Source organism: Mytilus californianus, unplaced genomic scaffold, assembly GCF_021869535.1.
Source record: "Mytilus californianus isolate M0D057914Y unplaced genomic scaffold, xbMytCali1.0.p SCAF_2, whole genome shotgun sequence".
Classification (NCBI taxonomy): Eukaryota; Metazoa; Mollusca; class Bivalvia; order Mytilida; family Mytilidae; genus Mytilus; species Mytilus californianus.
In genome coordinates this window covers 125,741,812-125,762,669 of record NW_026262668.1, presented here as the reverse complement: position 1 = coordinate 125,762,669, position 20,858 = coordinate 125,741,812, and the positions used below count along the sequence as shown (strand labels likewise).

At 33.7% G+C, this 20,858-nt stretch overlaps 1 protein-coding gene across 1 annotated transcript in view; it reads left to right on the top strand.

Moving 5' to 3' along the window:
* The window catches only part of LOC127727801 (mucin-2-like), a 116,419-nt gene that overhangs the window by 55,699 nt on the left and 39,862 nt on the right, over positions 1–20,858 (top strand). The window contains exons 20-21 of the mRNA XM_052234917.1: positions 721–745; positions 13,154–13,391. Of these exons, the coding sequence (XP_052090877.1) occupies positions 721–745; positions 13,154–13,391 (263 nt within the window). The remainder of the gene's footprint in view (positions 1–720; positions 746–13,153; positions 13,392–20,858) is intronic.

Below are 20,858 nucleotides of genomic sequence, written 5' to 3'. Positions count from 1 at the left end.
AAAGGTGCGGAACGTGATCTTCCTTAACTGTATTAAATACCTAAATTGCTCAAGTGTCCTTACAAACAAAGTTATATTACTGGGTCTTCCAAGTACTCCACAAAACCTCTTTCTAAATTATTAACATCAATTTATTCAGCAACCAAAGCCGGGCTTCAAATTTATTGTAAAACTACCTATTCGAGAGTAGGTATGAATCATATACAGATGCTAAAAAAAGTTTAAAGATCTGTTAGAGAACATACAATCTAAGACTATTTCGTCTTGCAAATAGTATTAAGATATTTTAATTTTCTATACTTTACACAAGTATTTCCCATTCCAAACTAAAAGGCAAATTGAAAGAGTTGATCCTATTTTGTTATTAAGAAAGAAAGGCCAACATAGGTACAAGTGTCTTGTCTAAGGGAGGAATAAATCGTACTTTGTAAAAAAATCACTCTGATTCAAACAAGCAATTCTCTGAAACTGATATTATCGAGATGTTTGATGTCTTGATTGACAACATAATTGTTACGTTTGGAAGACGTGTATTTCAACTAACAATCGGCATTCCCATAGGAACCAACTGTGCGGCTTTTTTTGCCGACTTGTATCTTTAATCATATGAGGCTGACTGTATACAGGAGTTTTTAAGGAAGAATGAAAGGAAACTGGCATTATCCTTTGACTTCACTTTCCTTGTATTCTAATTTATACTATTGCTTTTTGAATTTATAGGTTTGGGAAAATGTCCAGACGATACGTCAAAGGGCCCATTAAATTTTGAAACTGTGACTTCTTCATCGAGTCCAGATGGTGCTGAAAACGCTTTAACACCTTCAGGATGGAAACCGTCAGCTGAAGACGAAAAGCCAGTTTTAGAGTTATCAACAAGTGACAGTAATCCGATAATGAATGTTGCTCTAGAAACAGAATTTGTTGACAGTATTGTTATCAAACTTTATAACGACAACGTTTTAGTTTATGAGGAGACTGTCAAGGTATGATATTTTATTATTATCATCTGATTGTAGTATTAATGAAAAAGAAGACAACTTCAATTTATTAACTACGAAACGCACGAAAAGCAGTTCTGAAATTCTAGTATAACCAAAGAATGTTTACAAATTACGTTACATTGTACACTAGTGTCGTTGTTTCGGGGATTATGATTCTTTTCGTAAAGACATGAACATTAGTCTTTGATTACAATTATATTTTAGTAATGAAACGTTGCATTAAGACTATAGTCGTCTGTCAATACTAAGCACTGTGTATATAGGTTACACCATTTAAGGTAAAGATACCCATTAAATGACACTATACAATGCAATATAGTACTCCATAATAGACACATTCATACATTCAGAAGGCTATGTATTTCAACAGGCACAACCAAATGGCATCGTAGAACTGGAATTGATCAAACCTCTGTTGGCTGACAAGATAACATTGACGATAATACCTGACCAAACACCTAATGCAACTCCGGTTGTAAAAAGTGTCACCGTTGAGGCTTGTATTAAAGGTAACTAAACTTGTTGTACTGTACATTCAAATTAACCATTAGATTTGATAAACTGCTCCGTAAAACCCGATAGAATTATAACCAATATGTTAAAATGCATATAATCTTATATTTGCCATATTATATTCATTCATATGTATTGACAAAAGAGTATGAGCAATTTTATCTTTAAATCCTTTTTTATTGAATATAACTATGAATGTTTTGTCTTAATTTGTGATTGCTTGTAGACATGGATTGAATATGTTGAGGTTTGAGCGTTCATTATGAAGGCTACTGAAAAACGTGCTAGGTCGGACAAAACTGATTTTCTGTTATTTTCATATATATGACCAACAAAACAACTTTCATGTCATCTTGAATTGAACACTGCAAAACAATCCCATATGTTCCCTTTTACTTGATTATTATATTTTTGCTTCATTAGTGGAGGACAAAATCGACATCTTAATGTATAGATGATATTGACAATTTTATTCAGTTATATATGTGTTAAAATAAATGTACTAAGCCTGTGATGATAGTGATGTTTTCTGTAGCTGTGACCACAGGACAACCAGCCACAACGCCTACATCGTCTCCAGTTATTACCTCTGGAACACCTTCTACAGCGTCAACTCCAACTACGGGAACTCAAGCTGGAGCACCAGGAACAAGTCCACCTTTGATTCAAACAACTCAACCGTCGGTAACCACTGGACCCGCTTCTACAACTGCAGGTATTTTTTCAAGTCAGAAAATCTGAAATTCATTATCGTTGTTGTTCTACATGACAAATACGTTGTTGTCCTGCAGATAAAGCCCCAATGAACATCGTTTTTATGTGTAAATTACATTACATAAACTGCTTGATTTATGAACTAGGGATTGACATTTCACTTGGAAACTCAACATTTACCCCAACGACACTAACCAAGGAGGACGTCTTGTATAATTATAGTGTCTTTTGTAGGTTTCTTTTGAATTTCAACAAAAGATGCGGAACTTGATCTTCCTTAACTGTATTAAATACCTAAATTGAATAAGTGTCCTTACAAACAACGTTATATTACTGGGTCTTCAAAATACTCCACAAAACCTCTTTCTAAATTATAACATCAATGTATTCAGCAACCAAAGCCAGGCTTCAAATTTATTGTAAAACTACCTATTCAAGAGTAGGTGTGAATCATATACAGATGCTAAAAAAGGTTTAAAGATCTGTTAGAGAACACACAATCTAAGACTATTTCGTCTTGCAAATAGTATTAAGATATTTTAATTTTCTTTAGTTTACACAAGTATTTCCCATTTCAAACTAAAAGGCAAATTGAAAGAGTTGATCCTATTTTGTTATTAAGAAAGAAAGGCCAACATAGGTACACGTGTCTTGTCTTAGGGAGGGATAAATCGTACTTTGTAAAAAAATCACTCTGATTCAAACAAGAAATTCTCTGAAACTGATATTATCGAGATGTTTGATGTCTTGATTGACAACATAATTGTTACGTTTGGAAGACGTGTATTTCAACTAACAATCGGCATTCCCATATGAACCAACTGTGCGGCTTTTTTTGCCGACTTGTATCTTTAATCATATGAGGCTGACTGTATACAGGAGTTTTTAAGGAAGAATGAAAGGAAGCTGCCATTATCCTTTGACTTCTCTTTCCTTGTATTCTAATTTATACTATTGCTTTTTGAATTTATAGGTTTGGGAAAATGTCCAGACGATACGCCAAAGGGCCCATTAAATTTTGAAACTGTGACTTCTTCATCGAATCCAGATGGTGCTGAAAACGCTTTAACACCTTCAGGATGGAAACCGTCAGCTGAAGACGAAAAGCCAGTTTTAGAGTTATCAACAAGTGACAGTAATCCGATAATGAATGTTGCTCTAGAAACAGAATTTGTTGACAGTATTGTTATCAAACTTTATAACGACAACGTTTTAGTTTATGAGGAGACTGTCAAGGTATGATATTTTATTATTATCATCTGATTGTAGTATTAATGAAAAAGAAGACAACTTCAATTTATTAACTACGAAACGCACGAAAAGCAGTTCTGAAATTCTAGTATAACCAAAGAATGTTTACAAATTACGTTACATTGTACACTAGTGTCGTTGTTTCGGGGATTATGATTCTTTTCGTAAAGACATGAACATTAGTCTTTGATTACAATTATATTTTAGTAATGAAACGTTGCATTAAGACTATAGTCGTCTGTCAATACTAAGCACTGTGTATATAGGTTACACCATTTAAGGTAAAGATACCCATTAAATGACACTATACAATGCAATATAGTACTCCATAATAGACACATTCATACATTCAGAAGGCTATGTATTTCAACAGGCACAACCAAATGGCATCGTAGAACTGGAATTGATCAAACCTCTGTTGGCTGACAAGATAACATTGACGATAATACCTGACCAAACACCTAATGCAACTCCGGTTGTAAAAAGTGTCACCGTTGAGGCTTGTATTAAAGGTAACTAAACTTGTTGTACTGTACATTCAAATTAACCATTAGATTTGATAAACTGCTCCGTAAAACCCGATAGAATTATAACCAATATGTTAAAATGCATATAATCTTATATTTGCCATATTATATTCATTCATATGTATTGACAAAAGAGTATGAGCAATTTTATCTTTAAATCCTTTTTTATTGAATATAACTATGAATGTTTTGTCTTAATTTGTGATTGCTTGTAGACATGGATTGAATATGTTGAGGTTTGAGCGTTCATTATGAAGGCTACTGAAAAACGTGCTAGGTCGGACAAAACTGATTTTCTGTTATTTTCATATATATGACCAACAAAACAACTTTCATGTCATCTTGAATTGAACACTGCAAAACAATCCCATATGTTCCCTTTTACTTGATTATTATATTTTTGCTTCATTAGTGGAGGACAAAATCGACATCTTAATGTATAGATGATATTGACAATTTTATTCAGTTATATATGTGTTAAAATAAATGTACTAAGCCTGTGATGATAGTGATGTTTTCTGTAGCTGTGACCACAGGACAACCAGCCACAACGCCTACATCGTCTCCAGTTATTACCTCTGGAACACCTTCTACAGCGTCAACTCCAACTACGGGAACTCAAGCTGGAGCACCAGGAACAAGTCCACCTTTGATTCAAACAACTCAACCGTCGGTAACCACTGGACCCGCTTCTACAACTGCAGGTATTTTTTCAAGTCAGAAAATCTGAAATTCATTATCGTTGTTGTTCTACATGACAAATACGTTGTTGTCCTGCAGATAAAGCCCCAATGAACATCGTTTTTATGTGTAAATTACATTACATAAACTGCTTGATTTATGAACTAGGGATTGACATTTCACTTGGAAACTCAACATTTACCCCAACGACACTAACCAAGGAGGACGTCTTGTATAATTATAGTGTCTTTTGTAGGTTTCTTTTGAATTTCAACAAAAGATGCGGAACTTGATCTTCCTTAACTGTATTAAATACCTAAATTGAATAAGTGTCCTTACAAACAACGTTATATTACTGGGTCTTCAAAATACTCCACAAAACCTCTTTCTAAATTATAACATCAATGTATTCAGCAACCAAAGCCAGGCTTCAAATTTATTGTAAAACTACCTATTCAAGAGTAGGTGTGAATCATATACAGATGCTAAAAAAGGTTTAAAGATCTGTTAGAGAACACACAATCTAAGACTATTTCGTCTTGCAAATAGTATTAAGATATTTTAATTTTCTTTAGTTTACACAAGTATTTCCCATTTCAAACTAAAAGGCAAATTGAAAGAGTTGATCCTATTTTGTTATTAAGAAAGAAAGGCCAACATAGGTACACGTGTCTTGTCTTAGGGAGGGATAAATCGTACTTTGTAAAAAAATCACTCTGATTCAAACAAGAAATTCTCTGAAACTGATATTATCGAGATGTTTGATGTCTTGATTGACAACATAATTGTTACGTTTGGAAGACGTGTATTTCAACTAACAATCGGCATTCCCATATGAACCAACTGTGCGGCTTTTTTTGCCGACTTGTATCTTTAATCATATGAGGCTGACTGTATACAGGAGTTTTTAAGGAAGAATGAAAGGAAGCTGCCATTATCCTTTGACTTCTCTTTCCTTGTATTCTAATTTATACTATTGCTTTTTGAATTTATAGGTTTGGGAAAATGTCCAGACGATACGCCAAAGGGCCCATTAAATTTTGAAACTGTGACTTCTTCATCGAATCCAGATGGTGCTGAAAACGCTTTAACACCTTCAGGATGGAAACCGTTTGCTGAAGACGAAAAGCCAGTTTTAGAGTTATCAACAAGTGACAGTAATCCGATAATGAATGTTGCTCTAGAAACAGAATTTGTTGACAGTATTGTTGTCAAACTTTATAATGACAACGTTTTAGTTTATGAGGAGACTGTCAAGGTATGACATTTTATTATTATCATCTGATTGTAATATTAATGAAAAAGAAGACAACTTCAACTTATTAACTACGAAACGCACGAAAAACAGTTCTGAAATTCTAGTATAACCAAAGAATGTTTACAAATTACGTTACATTGTACTCTAGTGTCGTTGTTTAGGGGATTATGATTCTTTTCGTAAAGACATGAACATTAGTCTTTGATTACAATTATATTTTAGTAATGCAACGTTGCATTAAGACTATAGTCGTCTGTCAATACTAAGTACTGTGTATGTTGGTTACACCGTGTAAGGTAAAGATACCCATTAAATGACACTATACAGTGCAATATAGTACTCCATAATAGACACATTCATACATTCACAAGGCTTTGTATTTCAACAGGCACAACCAAATGGCATCGTAGAACTGGAACTGATCAAACCTTTGTTGGCTGACAAGATAACATTGACGATAGTACCTGACCAAACACCTAATGCAACTCCGGTTGTAAAAAGTGTCACCGTGGAGGCTTGTATTAAAGGTAACTAATTTTGTTGTACTTTACATTCAAATTAACATTTAGATTTGATAAACTGCTATGTAAAACCCGATAGAATTATAACCAATATGTTAAAATGCATATAATCTTATATATGCCATATTATATCCATTCATATGTATTGACAAAAGAGTATGAACAATTTTATCTTTAAATCCTTTTTTATTGAATATAACTATGAATGTTTTGTCTTAATTTGTGATTGCTTGTAGACATGGATTGAATATGTTGAGGTTTGAGCGTTCATGATGAAGGCTACTGAAAAAAGCGCTCGGTCGGACAAAATTGATTTTCTGTTATTTTCATATATATGACCAACAAAAGAACTTTCATGTCATCTTGAATTTGAACACTGCAAAACAATCCCATATGTTCCCTTTTACTTGATTATTATATTTTTGCTTCATTAGTGGAGGACAAAATCGACATCTTAATGTATAGATGATATTGACAATTTTATTCAGTTATATATGTGTTAAAATAAATGTACTAAGCCTGTGATGATAGTGATGTTTTCTGTAGCTGTGACCACAGGACAACCAGCCACAACACCTACATCGTCTCCAGTTATTACCTCTGGAACACCTTCTACAGCGTCAACTCCAACTACGGGAACTCAAGCTGGAGCACCAGGAACAAGTCCACCTTTGATTCAAACAACTCAACCGTCGGTAACCACTGGACCCGCTTCTACAACTGCAGGTATTTTTTCAAGTCAGAAAATCTGAAATTCATTATCGTTGTTGTTCTACATGACAAATACGTTGTTGTCCTGCAGATAAAGCCCCAATGAACATCGTTTTTATGTGTAAATTACATTACATAAACTGCTTGATTTATGAACTAGGGATTGACATTTCACTTGGAAACTCAACATTTACCCCAACGACACTAACCAAGGAGGACGTCTTGTATAATTATAGTGTCTTTTGTAGGTTTCTTTTGAATTTCAACAAAAGATGCGGAACTTGATCTTCCTTAACTGTATTAAATACCTAAATTGAATAAGTGTCCTTACAAACAACGTTATATTACTGGGTCTTCAAAATACTCCACAAAACCTCTTTCTAAATTATAACATCAATGTATTCAGCAACCAAAGCCAGGCTTCAAATTTATTGTAAAACTACCTATTCAAGAGTAGGTGTGAATCATATACAGATGCTAAAAAAGGTTTAAAGATCTGTTAGAGAACACACAATCTAAGACTATTTCGTCTTGCAAATAGTATTAAAATATTTTAATTTTCTTTAGTTTACACAAGTATTTCCCATTCCAAACTAAAAGGCAAATTGAAAGAGTTGATCCTATTTTGTTATTAAGAAAGAAAGGCCAACATAGGTACACGTGTCTTGTCTTAGGGAGGGATAAATCGTACTTTGTAAAAAAATCACTCTGATTCAAACAAGAAATTCTCTGAAACTGATATTATCGAGATGTTTGATGTCTTGATTGACAACATAATTGTTACGTTTGGAAGACGTGTATTTCAACTAACAATCGGCATTCCCATATGAACCAACTGTGCGGCTTTTTTTGCCGACTTGTATCTTTAATCATATGAGGCTGACTGTATACAGGAGTTTTTAAGGAAGAATGAAAGGAAGCTGCCATTATCCTTTGACTTCTCTTTCCTTGTATTCTAATTTATACTATTGCTTTTTGAATTTATAGGTTTGGGAAAATGTCCAGACGATACGCCAAAGGGCCCATTAAATTTTGAAACTGTGACTTCTTCATCGAATCCAGATGGTGCTGAAAACGCTTTAACACCTTCAGGATGGAAACCGTTTGCTGAAGACGAAAAGCCAGTTTTAGAGTTATCAACAAGTGACAGTAATCCGATAATGAATGTTGCTCTAGAAACAGAATTTGTTGACAGTATTGTTGTCAAACTTTATAATGACAACGTTTTAGTTTATGAGGAGACTGTCAAGGTATGACATTTTATTATTATCATCTGATTGTAATATTAATGAAAAAGAAGACAACTTCAACTTATTAACTACGAAACGCACGAAAAACAGTTCTGAAATTCTAGTATAACCAAAGAATGTTTACAAATTACGTTACATTGTACTCTAGAGTCGTTGTTTAGGGGATTATGATTCTTTTCGTAAAGACATGAACATTAGTCTTTGATTACAATTATATTTTAGTAATGAAACGTTGCATTAAGACTATAGTTGTCTGTCAATACTAAGTACTGTGTATGTTGGTTACACCGTGTAAGGTAAAGATACCCATTAAATGACACTATACAATGCAATATAGTACTCCATAATAGGCACATTCATACATTCACAAGGCTTTGTATTTCAACAGGCACAACCAAATGGAATCGTAGAACTGGAACTGATCAAACCTTTGTTGGCTGACAAGATAACATTGACGATAGTACCTGACCAAACACCTAATGCAACTCCGGTTGTAAAAAGTGTCACCGTGGAGGCTTGTATTAAAGGTAACTAATTTTGTTGTACTTTACATTCAAATTAACATTTAGATTTGATAAACTGCTATGTAAAACCCGATAGAATTATAACCAATATGTTAAAATGCATATAATCTTATATATGCCATATTATATCCATTCATATGTATTGACAAAAGAGTATGAACAATTTTATCTTTAAATCCTTTTTTATTGAATATAACTATGAATGTTTTGTCTTAATTTGTGATTGCTTGTAGACATGGATTGAATATGTTGAGGTTTGAGCGTTCATGATGAAGGCTACTGAAAAAAGCGCTCGGTCGGACAAAATTGATTTTCTGTTATTTTCATATATATGACCAACAAAAGAACTTTCATGTCATCTTGAATTTGAACACTGCAAAACAATCCCATATGTTCCCTTTTACTCGATTATTATATTTTTGCTTCATTAGTGGAGGACAAAATCGACATCTTAATGTATAGATTATATTGACAATTTTATTCAGTTATATATGTGTTAAAATAAATGTACTAAGCCTGTGATGATAGTGATGTTTTCTGTAGCTGTGACCACAGGACAACCAGCCACAACACCTACATCGTCTCCAGTTATTACCTCTGGAACACCTTCTACAGCGTCAACTCCAACTACGGGAACTCAAGCTGGAGCACCAGGAACAAGTCCACCTTTGATTCAAACAACTCAACCGTCGGTAACCACTGGACCCGCTTCTACAACTGCAGGTATTTTTTAAAGTCAGAATATCTGAAATTCATTATCGTTGTTGTTCTACATGACAAATACGTTGTTGTCCTGCAGATAAAGCCCCAATGAACATCGTTTTTATGTGTAAATTACATTACATAAACTGCTTGATTTATGAACTAGGGATTGACATTTCACTTGGAAACTCAACATTTACCCCAACGACACTAACCAAGGAGGACGTCTTGTATAATTATAGTGTCTTTTGTAGGTTTCTTTTGAATTTCAACAAAAGATGCGGAACTTGATCTTCCTTAACTGTATTAAATACCTAAATTGAATAAGTGTCCTTACAAACAACGTTATATTACTGGGTCTTCAAAATACTCCACAAAACCTCTTTCTAAATTATAACATCAATGTATTCAGCAACCAAAGCCAGGCTTCAAATTTATTGTAAAACTACCTATTCAAGAGTAGGTGTGAATCATATACAGATGCTAAAAAAGGTTTAAAGATCTGTTAGAGAACACACAATCTAAGACTATTTCGTCTTGCAAATAGTATTAAGATATTTTAATTTTCTTTAGTTTACACAAGTATTTCCCATTCCAAACTAAAAGGCAAATTGAAAGAGTTGATCCTATTTTGTTATTAAGAAAGAAAGGCCAACATAGGTACACGTGTCTTGTCTTAGGGAGGGATAAATCGTACTTTGTAAAAAAATCACTCTGATTCAAACAAGAAATTCTCTGAAACTGATATTATCGAGATGTTTGATGTCTTGATTGACAACATAATTGTTACGTTTGGAAGACGTGTATTTCAACTAACAATCGGCATTCCCATATGAACCAACTGTACGGCTCTTTTTGCCGACTTGTATCTTTAATCATATGAGGCTGACTGTATACAGGAGTTTTTAAGGAAGAATGAAAGGAAGCTGCCATTATCCTTTGACTTCTCTTTCCTTGTATTCTAATTTATACTATTGCTTTTTGAATTTATAGGTTTGGGAAAATGTCCAGACGATACGCCAAAGGGCCCATTAAATTTTGAAACTGTGACTTCTTCATCGAATCCAGATGGTGCTGAAAACGCTTTAACACCTTCAGGATGGAAACCGTTTGCTGAAGACGAAAAGCCAGTTTTAGAGTTATCAACAAGTGACAGTAATCCGATAATGAATGTTGCTCTAGAAACAGAATTTGTTGACAGTATTGTTGTCAAACTTTATAATGACAACGTTTTAGTTTATGAGGAGACTGTCAAGGTATGACATTTTATTATTATCATCTGATTGTAATATTAATGAAAAAGAAGACAACTTCAACTTATTAACTACGAAACGCACGAAAAACAGTTCTGAAATTCTAGTATAACCAAAGAATGTTTACAAATTACGTTACATTGTACTCTAGTGTCGTTGTTTAGGGGATTATGATTCTTTTCGTAAAGACATGAACATTAGTCTTTGATTACAATTATATTTTAGTAATGAAACGTTGCATTAAGACTATAGTCGTCTGTCAATACTAAGTACTGTGTATGTTGGTTACACCGTGTAAGGTAAAGATACCCATTAAATGACACTATACAATGCAATATAGTACTCCATAATAGACACATTCATACATTCACAAGGCTTTGTATTTCAACAGGCACAACCAAATGGAATCGTAGAACTGGAACTGATCAAACCTTTGTTGGCTGACAAGATAACATTGACGATAGTACCTGACCAAACACCTAATGCAACTCCGGTTGTAAAAAGTGTCACCGTGGAGGCTTGTATTAAAGGTAACTAATTTTGTTGTACTTTACATTCAAATAAACATTTAGATTTGATAAACTGCTATGTAAAACCCGATAGAATTATAACCAATATGTTAAAATGCATATAATCTTATATATGCCATATTATATCCATTCATATGTATTGACAAAAGAGTATGAACAATTTTATCTTTAAATCCTTTTTTATTGAATATAACTATGAATGTTTTGTCTTAATTTGTGATTGCTTGTAGACATGGATTGAATATGTTGAGGTTTGAGCGTTCATGATGAAGGCTACTGAAAAAAGCGCTCGGTCGGACAAAATTGATTTTCTGTTATTTTCATATATATGACCAACAAAAGAACTTTCATGTCATCTTGAATTTGAACACTGCAAAACAATCCCATATGTTCCCTTTTACTTGATTATTATATTTTTGCTTCATTAGTGGAGGACAAAATCGACATCTTAATGTATAGATGATATTGACAATTTTATTCAGTTATATATGTGTTAAAATAAATGTACTAAGCCTGTGATGATAGTGATGTTTTCTGTAGCTGTGACCACAGGACAACCAGCCACAACACCTACATCGTCTCCAGTTATTACCTCTGGAACACCTTCTACAGCGTCAACTCCAACTACGGGAACTCAAGCTGGAGCACCAGGAACAAGTCCACCTTTGATTCAAACAACTCAACCGTCGGTAACCACTGGACCCGCTTCTACAACTGCAGGTATTTTTTCAAGTCAGAATATCTGAAATTCATTATCGTTGTTGTTCTACATGACAAATACGTTGTTGTCCTGCAGATAAAGCCCCAATGAACATCGTTTTTATGTGTAAATTACATTACATAAACTGCTTGATTTATGAACTAGGGATTGACATTTCACTTGGAAACTCAACATTTACCCCAACGACACTAACCAAGGAGGACGTCTTGTATAATTATAGTGTCTTTTGTAGGTTTCTTTTGAATTTCAACCAAAGATGCGGAACTTGATCTTCCTTAACTGTATTAAATACCTAAATTGAATAAGTGTCCTTACAAACAACGTTATATTACTGGGTCTTCAAAATACTCCACAAAACCTCTTTCTAAATTATAACATCAATGTATTCAGCAACCAAAGCCAGGCTTCAAATTTATTGTAAAACTACCTATTCAAGAGTAGGTGTGAATCATATACAGATGCTAAAAAAGGTTTAAAGATCTGTTAGAGAACACACAATCTAAGACTATTTCGTCTTGCAAATAGTATTAAGATATTTTAATTTTCTTTAGTTTACACAAGTATTTCCCATTCCAAACTAAAAGGCAAATTGAAAGAGTTGATCCTATTTTGTTATTAAGAAAGAAAGGCCAACATAGGTACAAGTGTCTTGTCTTAGGAAGGGATAAATCGTACTTTGTAAAAAAATCACTCTGATTCAAACAAGAAATTCTCTGAAACTGATATTATCGAGATGTTTGATGTCTTGATTGACAACATAATTGTTACGTTTGGAAGACGTGTATTTCAACTAACAATCGGCATTCCCATATGAACCAACTGTGCGGCTCTTTTTGCCGACTTGTATCTTTAATCATATGAGGCTGACTGTATACAGGAGTTTTTAAGGAAGAATGAAAGGAAGCTGCCATTATCCTTTGACTTTACTTTCCTTGTATTCTAATTTATACTATTGCTTTTTGAATTTATAGGTTTGGGAAAATGTCCAGACGATAGGCCAAAGGGCCCATTAAATTTTGAAACTGTGACTTCTTCATCGAATCCAGATGGTGCTGAAAACGCTTTAACACCTTCAGGATGGAAACCGTTAGCTGAAGACGAAAAGCCAGTTTTAGAGTTATCAACAAGTGACAGTAATCCGATAATGAATGTTGCTCTAGAAACAGAATTTGTTGACAGTATTGTTGTCAAACTTTATAATGACAACGTTTTAGTTTATGAGGAGACTGTCAAGGTATGACATTTTATTATTATCATTTGATTGTAATATTAATGAAAAAGAAGACAACTTCAATTTATTAACTACGAAACGCACGAAAAACAGTTCTGAAATTCTAGTATAACCAAAGAATGTTTACAAATTACGTTACATTGTACTCTAGTGTCGTTGTTTAGGGGATTATGATTCTTTTCGTAAAGACATGAACATTAGTCTTTGATTACAATTATATTTTAGTAATGAAACGTTGCATTAAGACTATAGTCGTCTGTCAATACTAAGTACTGTGTATGTTGGTTACACCGTTTAAGGTAAAGATACCCATTAAATGACACTATACAATGCAATATAGTACTCCATAATAGACACATTCATACATTCAGAAGGCTTTGTATTTCAACAGGCACAACCAAATGGCATCGTAGAACTGGAACTGATCAAACCTTTGTTGGCTGACAAGATAACATTGACGATAGTACCTGACCAAACACCTAATGCAACTCCGGTTGTAAAAAGTGTCACCGTGGAGGCTTGTATTAAAGGTAACTAATTTTGTTGTACTTTACATTCAAATTAACATTTAGATTTGATAAACTGCTATGTAAAACCCGATAGAATTATAACCAATATGTTAAAATGCATATAATCTTATATATGCCATATTATATCCATTCATATGTATTGACAAAAGAGTATGAACAATTTTATCTTTAAATCCTTTTTTATTGAATATAACTATGAATGTTTTGTCTTAATTTGTGATTGCTTGTAGACATGGATTGAATATGTTGAGGTTTGAGCGTTCATGATGAAGGCTACTGAAAAAAGCGCTCGGTCGGACAAAATTGATTTTCTGTTATTTTCATATATATGACCAACAAAAGAACTTTCATGTCATCTTGAATTTGAACACTGCAAAACAATCCCATATGTTCCCTTTTACTTGATTATTATATTTTTGCTTCATTAGTGGAGGACAAAATCGACATCTTAATGTATAGATGATATTGACAATTTTATTCAGTTATATATGTGTTAAAATAAATGTACTAAGCCTGTGATGATAGTGATGTTTTCTGTAGCTGTGACCACAGGACAACCAGCTACAACACCTACATCGTCTCCAGTGATTACCTCTGGAACACCTTCTACAGCGTCAACCCCAACTACAGGTACTCAAGCTGGAGCACCAGGAACAAGTCCACCTTTGATTCAAACAACTCAACCGTCGGTAACCACTGGACCCGCTTCTACAACTGCAGGTATTTTTTAAAGTCAGAAAATCTGAAATTCATTATCGTTGTTGTTCTACATGACAAATACGTTGTTGTCCTGCAGATAAAGCCCCAATGAACATCGTTTTTATGTGTAAATTACATTACATAAACTGTTTGATAAATGCACTAGGGATTGACATTTCACTTGGAAACTCAACATTGACCCCAACGACACTAACCAAGGAGGACGTCTTGTATAATTATAGGGTCTTTTGTATGTTTCTTTTGAATTTCAACCAAAGATGCGGAACGTGATCTTCCTTAACTGTATTAAATACCTTAATTGCTCAAGTGTCCTTACAAACAAAGTTATATTACTGGGTCTTCCAAGTACTCCACAAAACCTCTTTCTAAATTATTAACATCAATTTATTCAGCAACCAAAGCCGGGGGTCAAATTTATTGTAAAACTACCTATTCGAGAGTAGGTGTGAATCATATACAGATGCTAAAAAAAGTTTAAAGATCTGTTAGAGAACATACAATCTAAGACTATTTCGTCTTGCAAATAGTATTAAGATATTTTAATTTTCTATACTTTACACAAGTATTTCCCATTCCAAACTAAAAGGCAAATTGAAAGAGTTGATCCTATTTTGTTATTAAGAAAGAAAGGCCAACATAGGTACAAGTGTCTTGTCTAAGGGAGGAATAAATCGTACTTTGTAAAAAAATCACTCTGATTCAAACAAGCAATTCTCTGAAACTGATATTATCGAGATGTTTGATGTCTTGATTGACAACATAATTGTTACGTTTGGAAGACGTGTATTTCAACTAACAATCGGCATTCCCATAGGAACCAACGTGCGGCTCTTTTTGCCGACTTGCATCTTTAATCATATGAGGCTGACTGTATACAGCAGTTTTTAAGGAAGAATGAAAGGAAACTGCTTTATCCTTTGACTTCACTTTCCTTGTATTCTAATTTATACTATTGCATTTTGAATTTATAGGTTTGGGAAAATGTCCAGACGATACGTCAAAGGGCCCATTAAATTTTGAAACTGTGACTTCTTCATCGAATCCAGATGGTGCTGAAAACGCTTTAACACCTTCAGGATGGAAACCGTCAGCTGAAGACGAAAAGCCAGTTTTAGAGTTATCAACAAGTGACAGTAATCCGATAATGAATGTTGCTCTAGAAACAGAATTTGTTGACAGTATTCTTATCAAACTTTATAATGACAACGTTTTAGTTTATGAGGAGACAATCAAGGTATGATATTTTATTATTATCATCTGATTGTAGTATTAATGAAAAAGAAGACAACTTCAATTTATTAACTACGAAACGCACGAAAAGCAGTTCTGAAATTCTAGTATAACCAAAGAATGTTTACAAATTACGTTACATTGTACACTAGTGTCGTTGTTTCGGGGATTATGATTCTTTTCGTAAAGACATGAACATTAGTCTTTGATTACAATTATATTTTAGTAATGAAACGTTGCATTAAGACTATAGTCGTCTGTCAATACTAAGCACTGTGTATATAGGTTACACCATTTAAGGTAAAGATACCCATTAAATGACACTATACAATGCAATATAGTACTCCATAATAGACACATTCATACATTCAGAAGGCTATGTATTTCAACAGGCACAACCAAATGGCATCGTAGAACTGGAATTTATCAAACCTCAGTTGGCTGACAAGATAACATTGACGATAATACCTGACCAAACACCTAATGCAACTCCGGTTGTAAAAAGTGTCACCGTTGAGGCTTGTATTAAAGGTAACTTAATTTGTTGTACTGTACATTCAAATTAACAATTAGATTTGATAAACTGCTCCGTAAAACCCGATAGAATTATAACCAATATGTTAAAATGCATATAATCTTATATTTGCCATATTATATTCATTCATATGTATTGACAAAAGAGTATGAGCAATTTTATCTTTAAATCCTTTTTTATTGAATATAACTATGAATGTTTTGTCTTAATTTGTGATTGCTTGTAGACATGGATTGAATATGTTGAGGTTTGAGCGTTCATTATGAAGGCTACTGAAAAACGTGCTAGGTCGGACAAAACTGATTTTCTGTTATTTTCATATATATGACCAACAAAACAACTTTCATGTCATCTTGAATTGAACACTGCAAAACAATCCCATATGTTCCCTTTCACTTGATTATTATATTTTTGCTTCATTAGTGGAGGACAAAATCGACATCTTAATGTATAGATGATATTGACAATTTTATTCAGTTATAAATGTGTTAAAAATAAATGTACTAAGCCTGTGATGATAGTGATGTTTTCTGTAGCTGTGACCACAGGACAACCAGCCACAACACCTACATCGTCTCCAGTGATTACCTCTGGAACACCTTCTACAGCGTCAACTCCAACTACAGGTACTCAAGCTGGAGCACCAGGAACAAGTCCACCTTTGATTCAAACAACTCAACCGTCGGTAACCACTGGACCCGCTTCTACAACTGCAGGTATTTTTTAAAGTCAGAAAATCTGAAATTCATTATCGTTGTTGTTCTACATGACAAATACGTTGTTGTCCTGCAGATAAAGCCCCAATGAACATCGTTTTTATGTGTAAATTACATTACATAAACTGCTTGATTTATGAACTAGGGATTGACATTTCACTTGGAAACTCAACATTTACCCCAACGACACTAACCAAGGAGGACGTCTTGTATAATTATAGTGTCTTTTGTAGGTTTCTTTTGAATTTCAACCAAAGATGCGGAACTTGATCTTCCTTAACTGTATTAAATACCTAAATTGAATAAGTGTCCTTACAAACAACGTTATATTACTGGGTCTTCAAAATACTCCACAAAACCTCTTTCTAAATTATAACATCAATGTATTCAGCAACCAAAGCCAGGCTTCAAATTTATTGTAAAACTACCTATTCTAGAGTAGGTGTGAATCATATACAGATGCTAAAAAAGGTTTAAAGATCTGTTAGAGAACACACAATCTAAGACTATTTCGTCTTGCAAATAGTATTAAGATATTTTAATTTTCTTTACTTTACACAAGTATTTCCCATTCCAAACTAAAAGGCAAATTGAAAGGGTTGATCCTATTTTGTTATTAAGAAAGAAAGGCCAACATAGGTACACGTGTCTTGTCTTAGGGAGGGATAAATCGTACTTTGTAAAAAAATCACTCTGATTCAAACAAGAAATTCTCTGAAACTGATATTATCGAGATGTTTGATGTCTTGATTGACAACATAATTGTTACGTTTGGAAGACGTGTATTTCAACTAACAATCGGCATTCCCATAGGAACCAACTGTGCGGCTCTTTTTGCCGACTTGTATCTTTAATCATATGAGGCTGACTGTAAACAGCAGTTTTTAAGGAAGAATGAAAGGAAGCTGCCATTATCCTTTGACTTCACTTTCCTTGTATTCTAATTTATACTATTGCTTTTTGAATTTATAGGTTTGGGAAAATGTCCAGACGATACGTCAAAGGGCCCATTAAATTTTGAAACTGTGACTTCTTCATCGAATCCAGATGGTGCTGAAAACGCTTTAACACCTTCAGGATGGAAACCGTCAGCTGAAGACGAAAAGCCAGTTTTAGAGTTATCAACAAGTGACAGTAATCCGATAATGAATGTTGCTCTAGAAACAGAATTTGTTGACAGTATTGTTGTCAAACTTTATAATGACAACGTTTTAGTTTATGAGGAGACTGTCAAGGTATGACATTTTATTATTATCATCTGATTGTAATATTAATGAAAAAGAAGACAACTTCAACTTATTAACTACGAAACGCACGAAAAACAGTTCTGAAATTCTAGTATAACCAAAGAATGTTTACAAATAACGTTACATTGTACTCTAGTGTCGTTGTTTAGGGGATTATGATTCTTTTCGTAAAGACATGAACATTAGTCTTTGATTACAATTATATTTTAGTAATGGAAGTTGCATTAAGACTATAGTCGTCTGTCAATACTAAGTACTGTGTATGTTGGTTACACCGTTTAAGGTAAAGATACCCATTAAATGACACTATACAATGCAATATAGTACTCCATAATAGACACATTCATACATTCAGAAGGCTTTGTATTTCAACAGGCACAACCAAATGGAATCGTAGAACTGGAACTGATCAAACCTTTGTTGGCTGACAAGATAACATTGACGATAGTACCTGACCAAACACCTAATGCAACTCCGGTTGTAAAAAGTGTCACCGTGGAGGCTTGTATTAAAGGTAACTAATTTTGTTGTACTTTACATTCAAATTAACATTTAGATTTGATAAACTGCTAGGTAAAACCCGATAGAATTATAACCAATATGTTAAATTGCATATAATCTTATATATGCCATATTATATCCATTCATATGTATTGACAAAAGAGTATGAACAATTTTATCTTTAAATCCTTTTTTATTGAATATAACTATGAATGTTTTGTCTTAATTTATGATTGCTTGTAGACATGGATTGAATATGTTGAGGTTTGAGCGTTCATGATGAAGGCTACTGAAAAAAGCGCTCGGTCGGACAAAATTGATTTTCTATTATTTTCATATATATGACAAACAAAAGAACTTTCATGTCATCTTGAATTTGAACACTGCAAAACAATCCCATATGTTCCCTTTTACTTGATTATTATATTTTTGCTTCATTAGTTGAGGACAAAATCGACATCTTAATGTATAGATGATATTGACAATTTTATTCAGTTATGTATGTGTTAAAATAAATGTATTAAGCCTGTGATGATAGTAATGTTTTCTGTAGCTGTGACCACAGGACAACAGGCCACAACACCTACATCGTCTCCAGTGATTACCTCTGGAACACCTTCTACAGCGTCAACCCCAACTACAGGTACTCAAGCTGGAGCACCAGGAACAAGTCCACCTTTGATTCAAACAACTCAACCGTCGGTAACCACTGGACCCGCTTCTACAACTGCAGGTATTTTTTAAAGTCAGAAAATCTGAAATTCATTATCGTTGTTGTTCTACATGACAAATACGTTGTTGTCCTGCAGATAAAGCCCCAATGAACATCGTTTTTATGTGTAAATTACATTACATAAACTGCTTGATAAATGAACTAGGGATTGACATTTCACTTTGAAACTCAACATTTACCCCAACGCCACTAACCAAGGAGGACGTCTTGTATAATTATAGGGTCTTTTGTATGTTTCTTTTGAATTTCAACCAAAGATGCGGAACGTGATCTTCCTTAACTGTATTAAATACCTAAATTGCTCAAGTGTCCTTACAAACAAAGTTATATTACTGGGTCTTCCAAGTACTCCACAAAACCTCTTTCTAAATTATTAACATCAATTTATTCAGCAACCAAAGCCGGGCTTCAAATTTATTGTAAAACTACCTATTCGAGAGTAGGTGTGAATCATATACAGATGCTAAAAAAAGTTTAAAGATCTGTTAGAGAACATACAATCTAAGACTATTTCGTCTTGCAAATAGTATTAAGATATTTTCATTTTCTATACTTTACACAAGTATTTCCCATTCCAAACTAAAAGGCAAATTGAAAGAGTTGATCCTATTTTGTTCATAAGAAAGAAAGGCCAACATAGGTACAAGTGTCTTGTCTAAGGGAGGAATAAATCGTACTTTGTAAAAAAATCACTCTGATTCAAACAAGCAATTCTCTGAAACTGATATTATCGAGATGTTTGATGTCTTGATTGACAACATAATTGCTACGTTTGGAAGACGTGTATTTCAACTAACAATCGGCATTCCCATAGGAACCAACTGTGCGGCTCTTTTTGCCGACTTGTATCTTTAATCATATGAGGCTGACTGTATACAGGAGTTTTTAAGGAAGAATGAAAGGAAACTGCATTATCCTTTGACTTCACTTTCCTTGTATTCTAATTTATACTATTGCATTTTGAATTCATAGGTTTGGGAAAATGTCCAGACGATACGTCAAAGGGCCCATTAAATTTTGAAACTGTGACTTCTTCATCGAATCCAGATGGTGCTGAAAACGCTTTAACACCTTCAGGATGGAAACCGTCAGCTGAAGACGAAAAGCCAGTTTTAGAGTTATCAACAAGTGACAGTAATCCGATAATGAATGTTGCTCTAGAAACAGAATTTGTTGACAGTATTCTTATCAAACTTTATAATGACAACGTTTTAGTTTATGAGGAGACTATCAAGGTATGATATTTTATTATTATCAT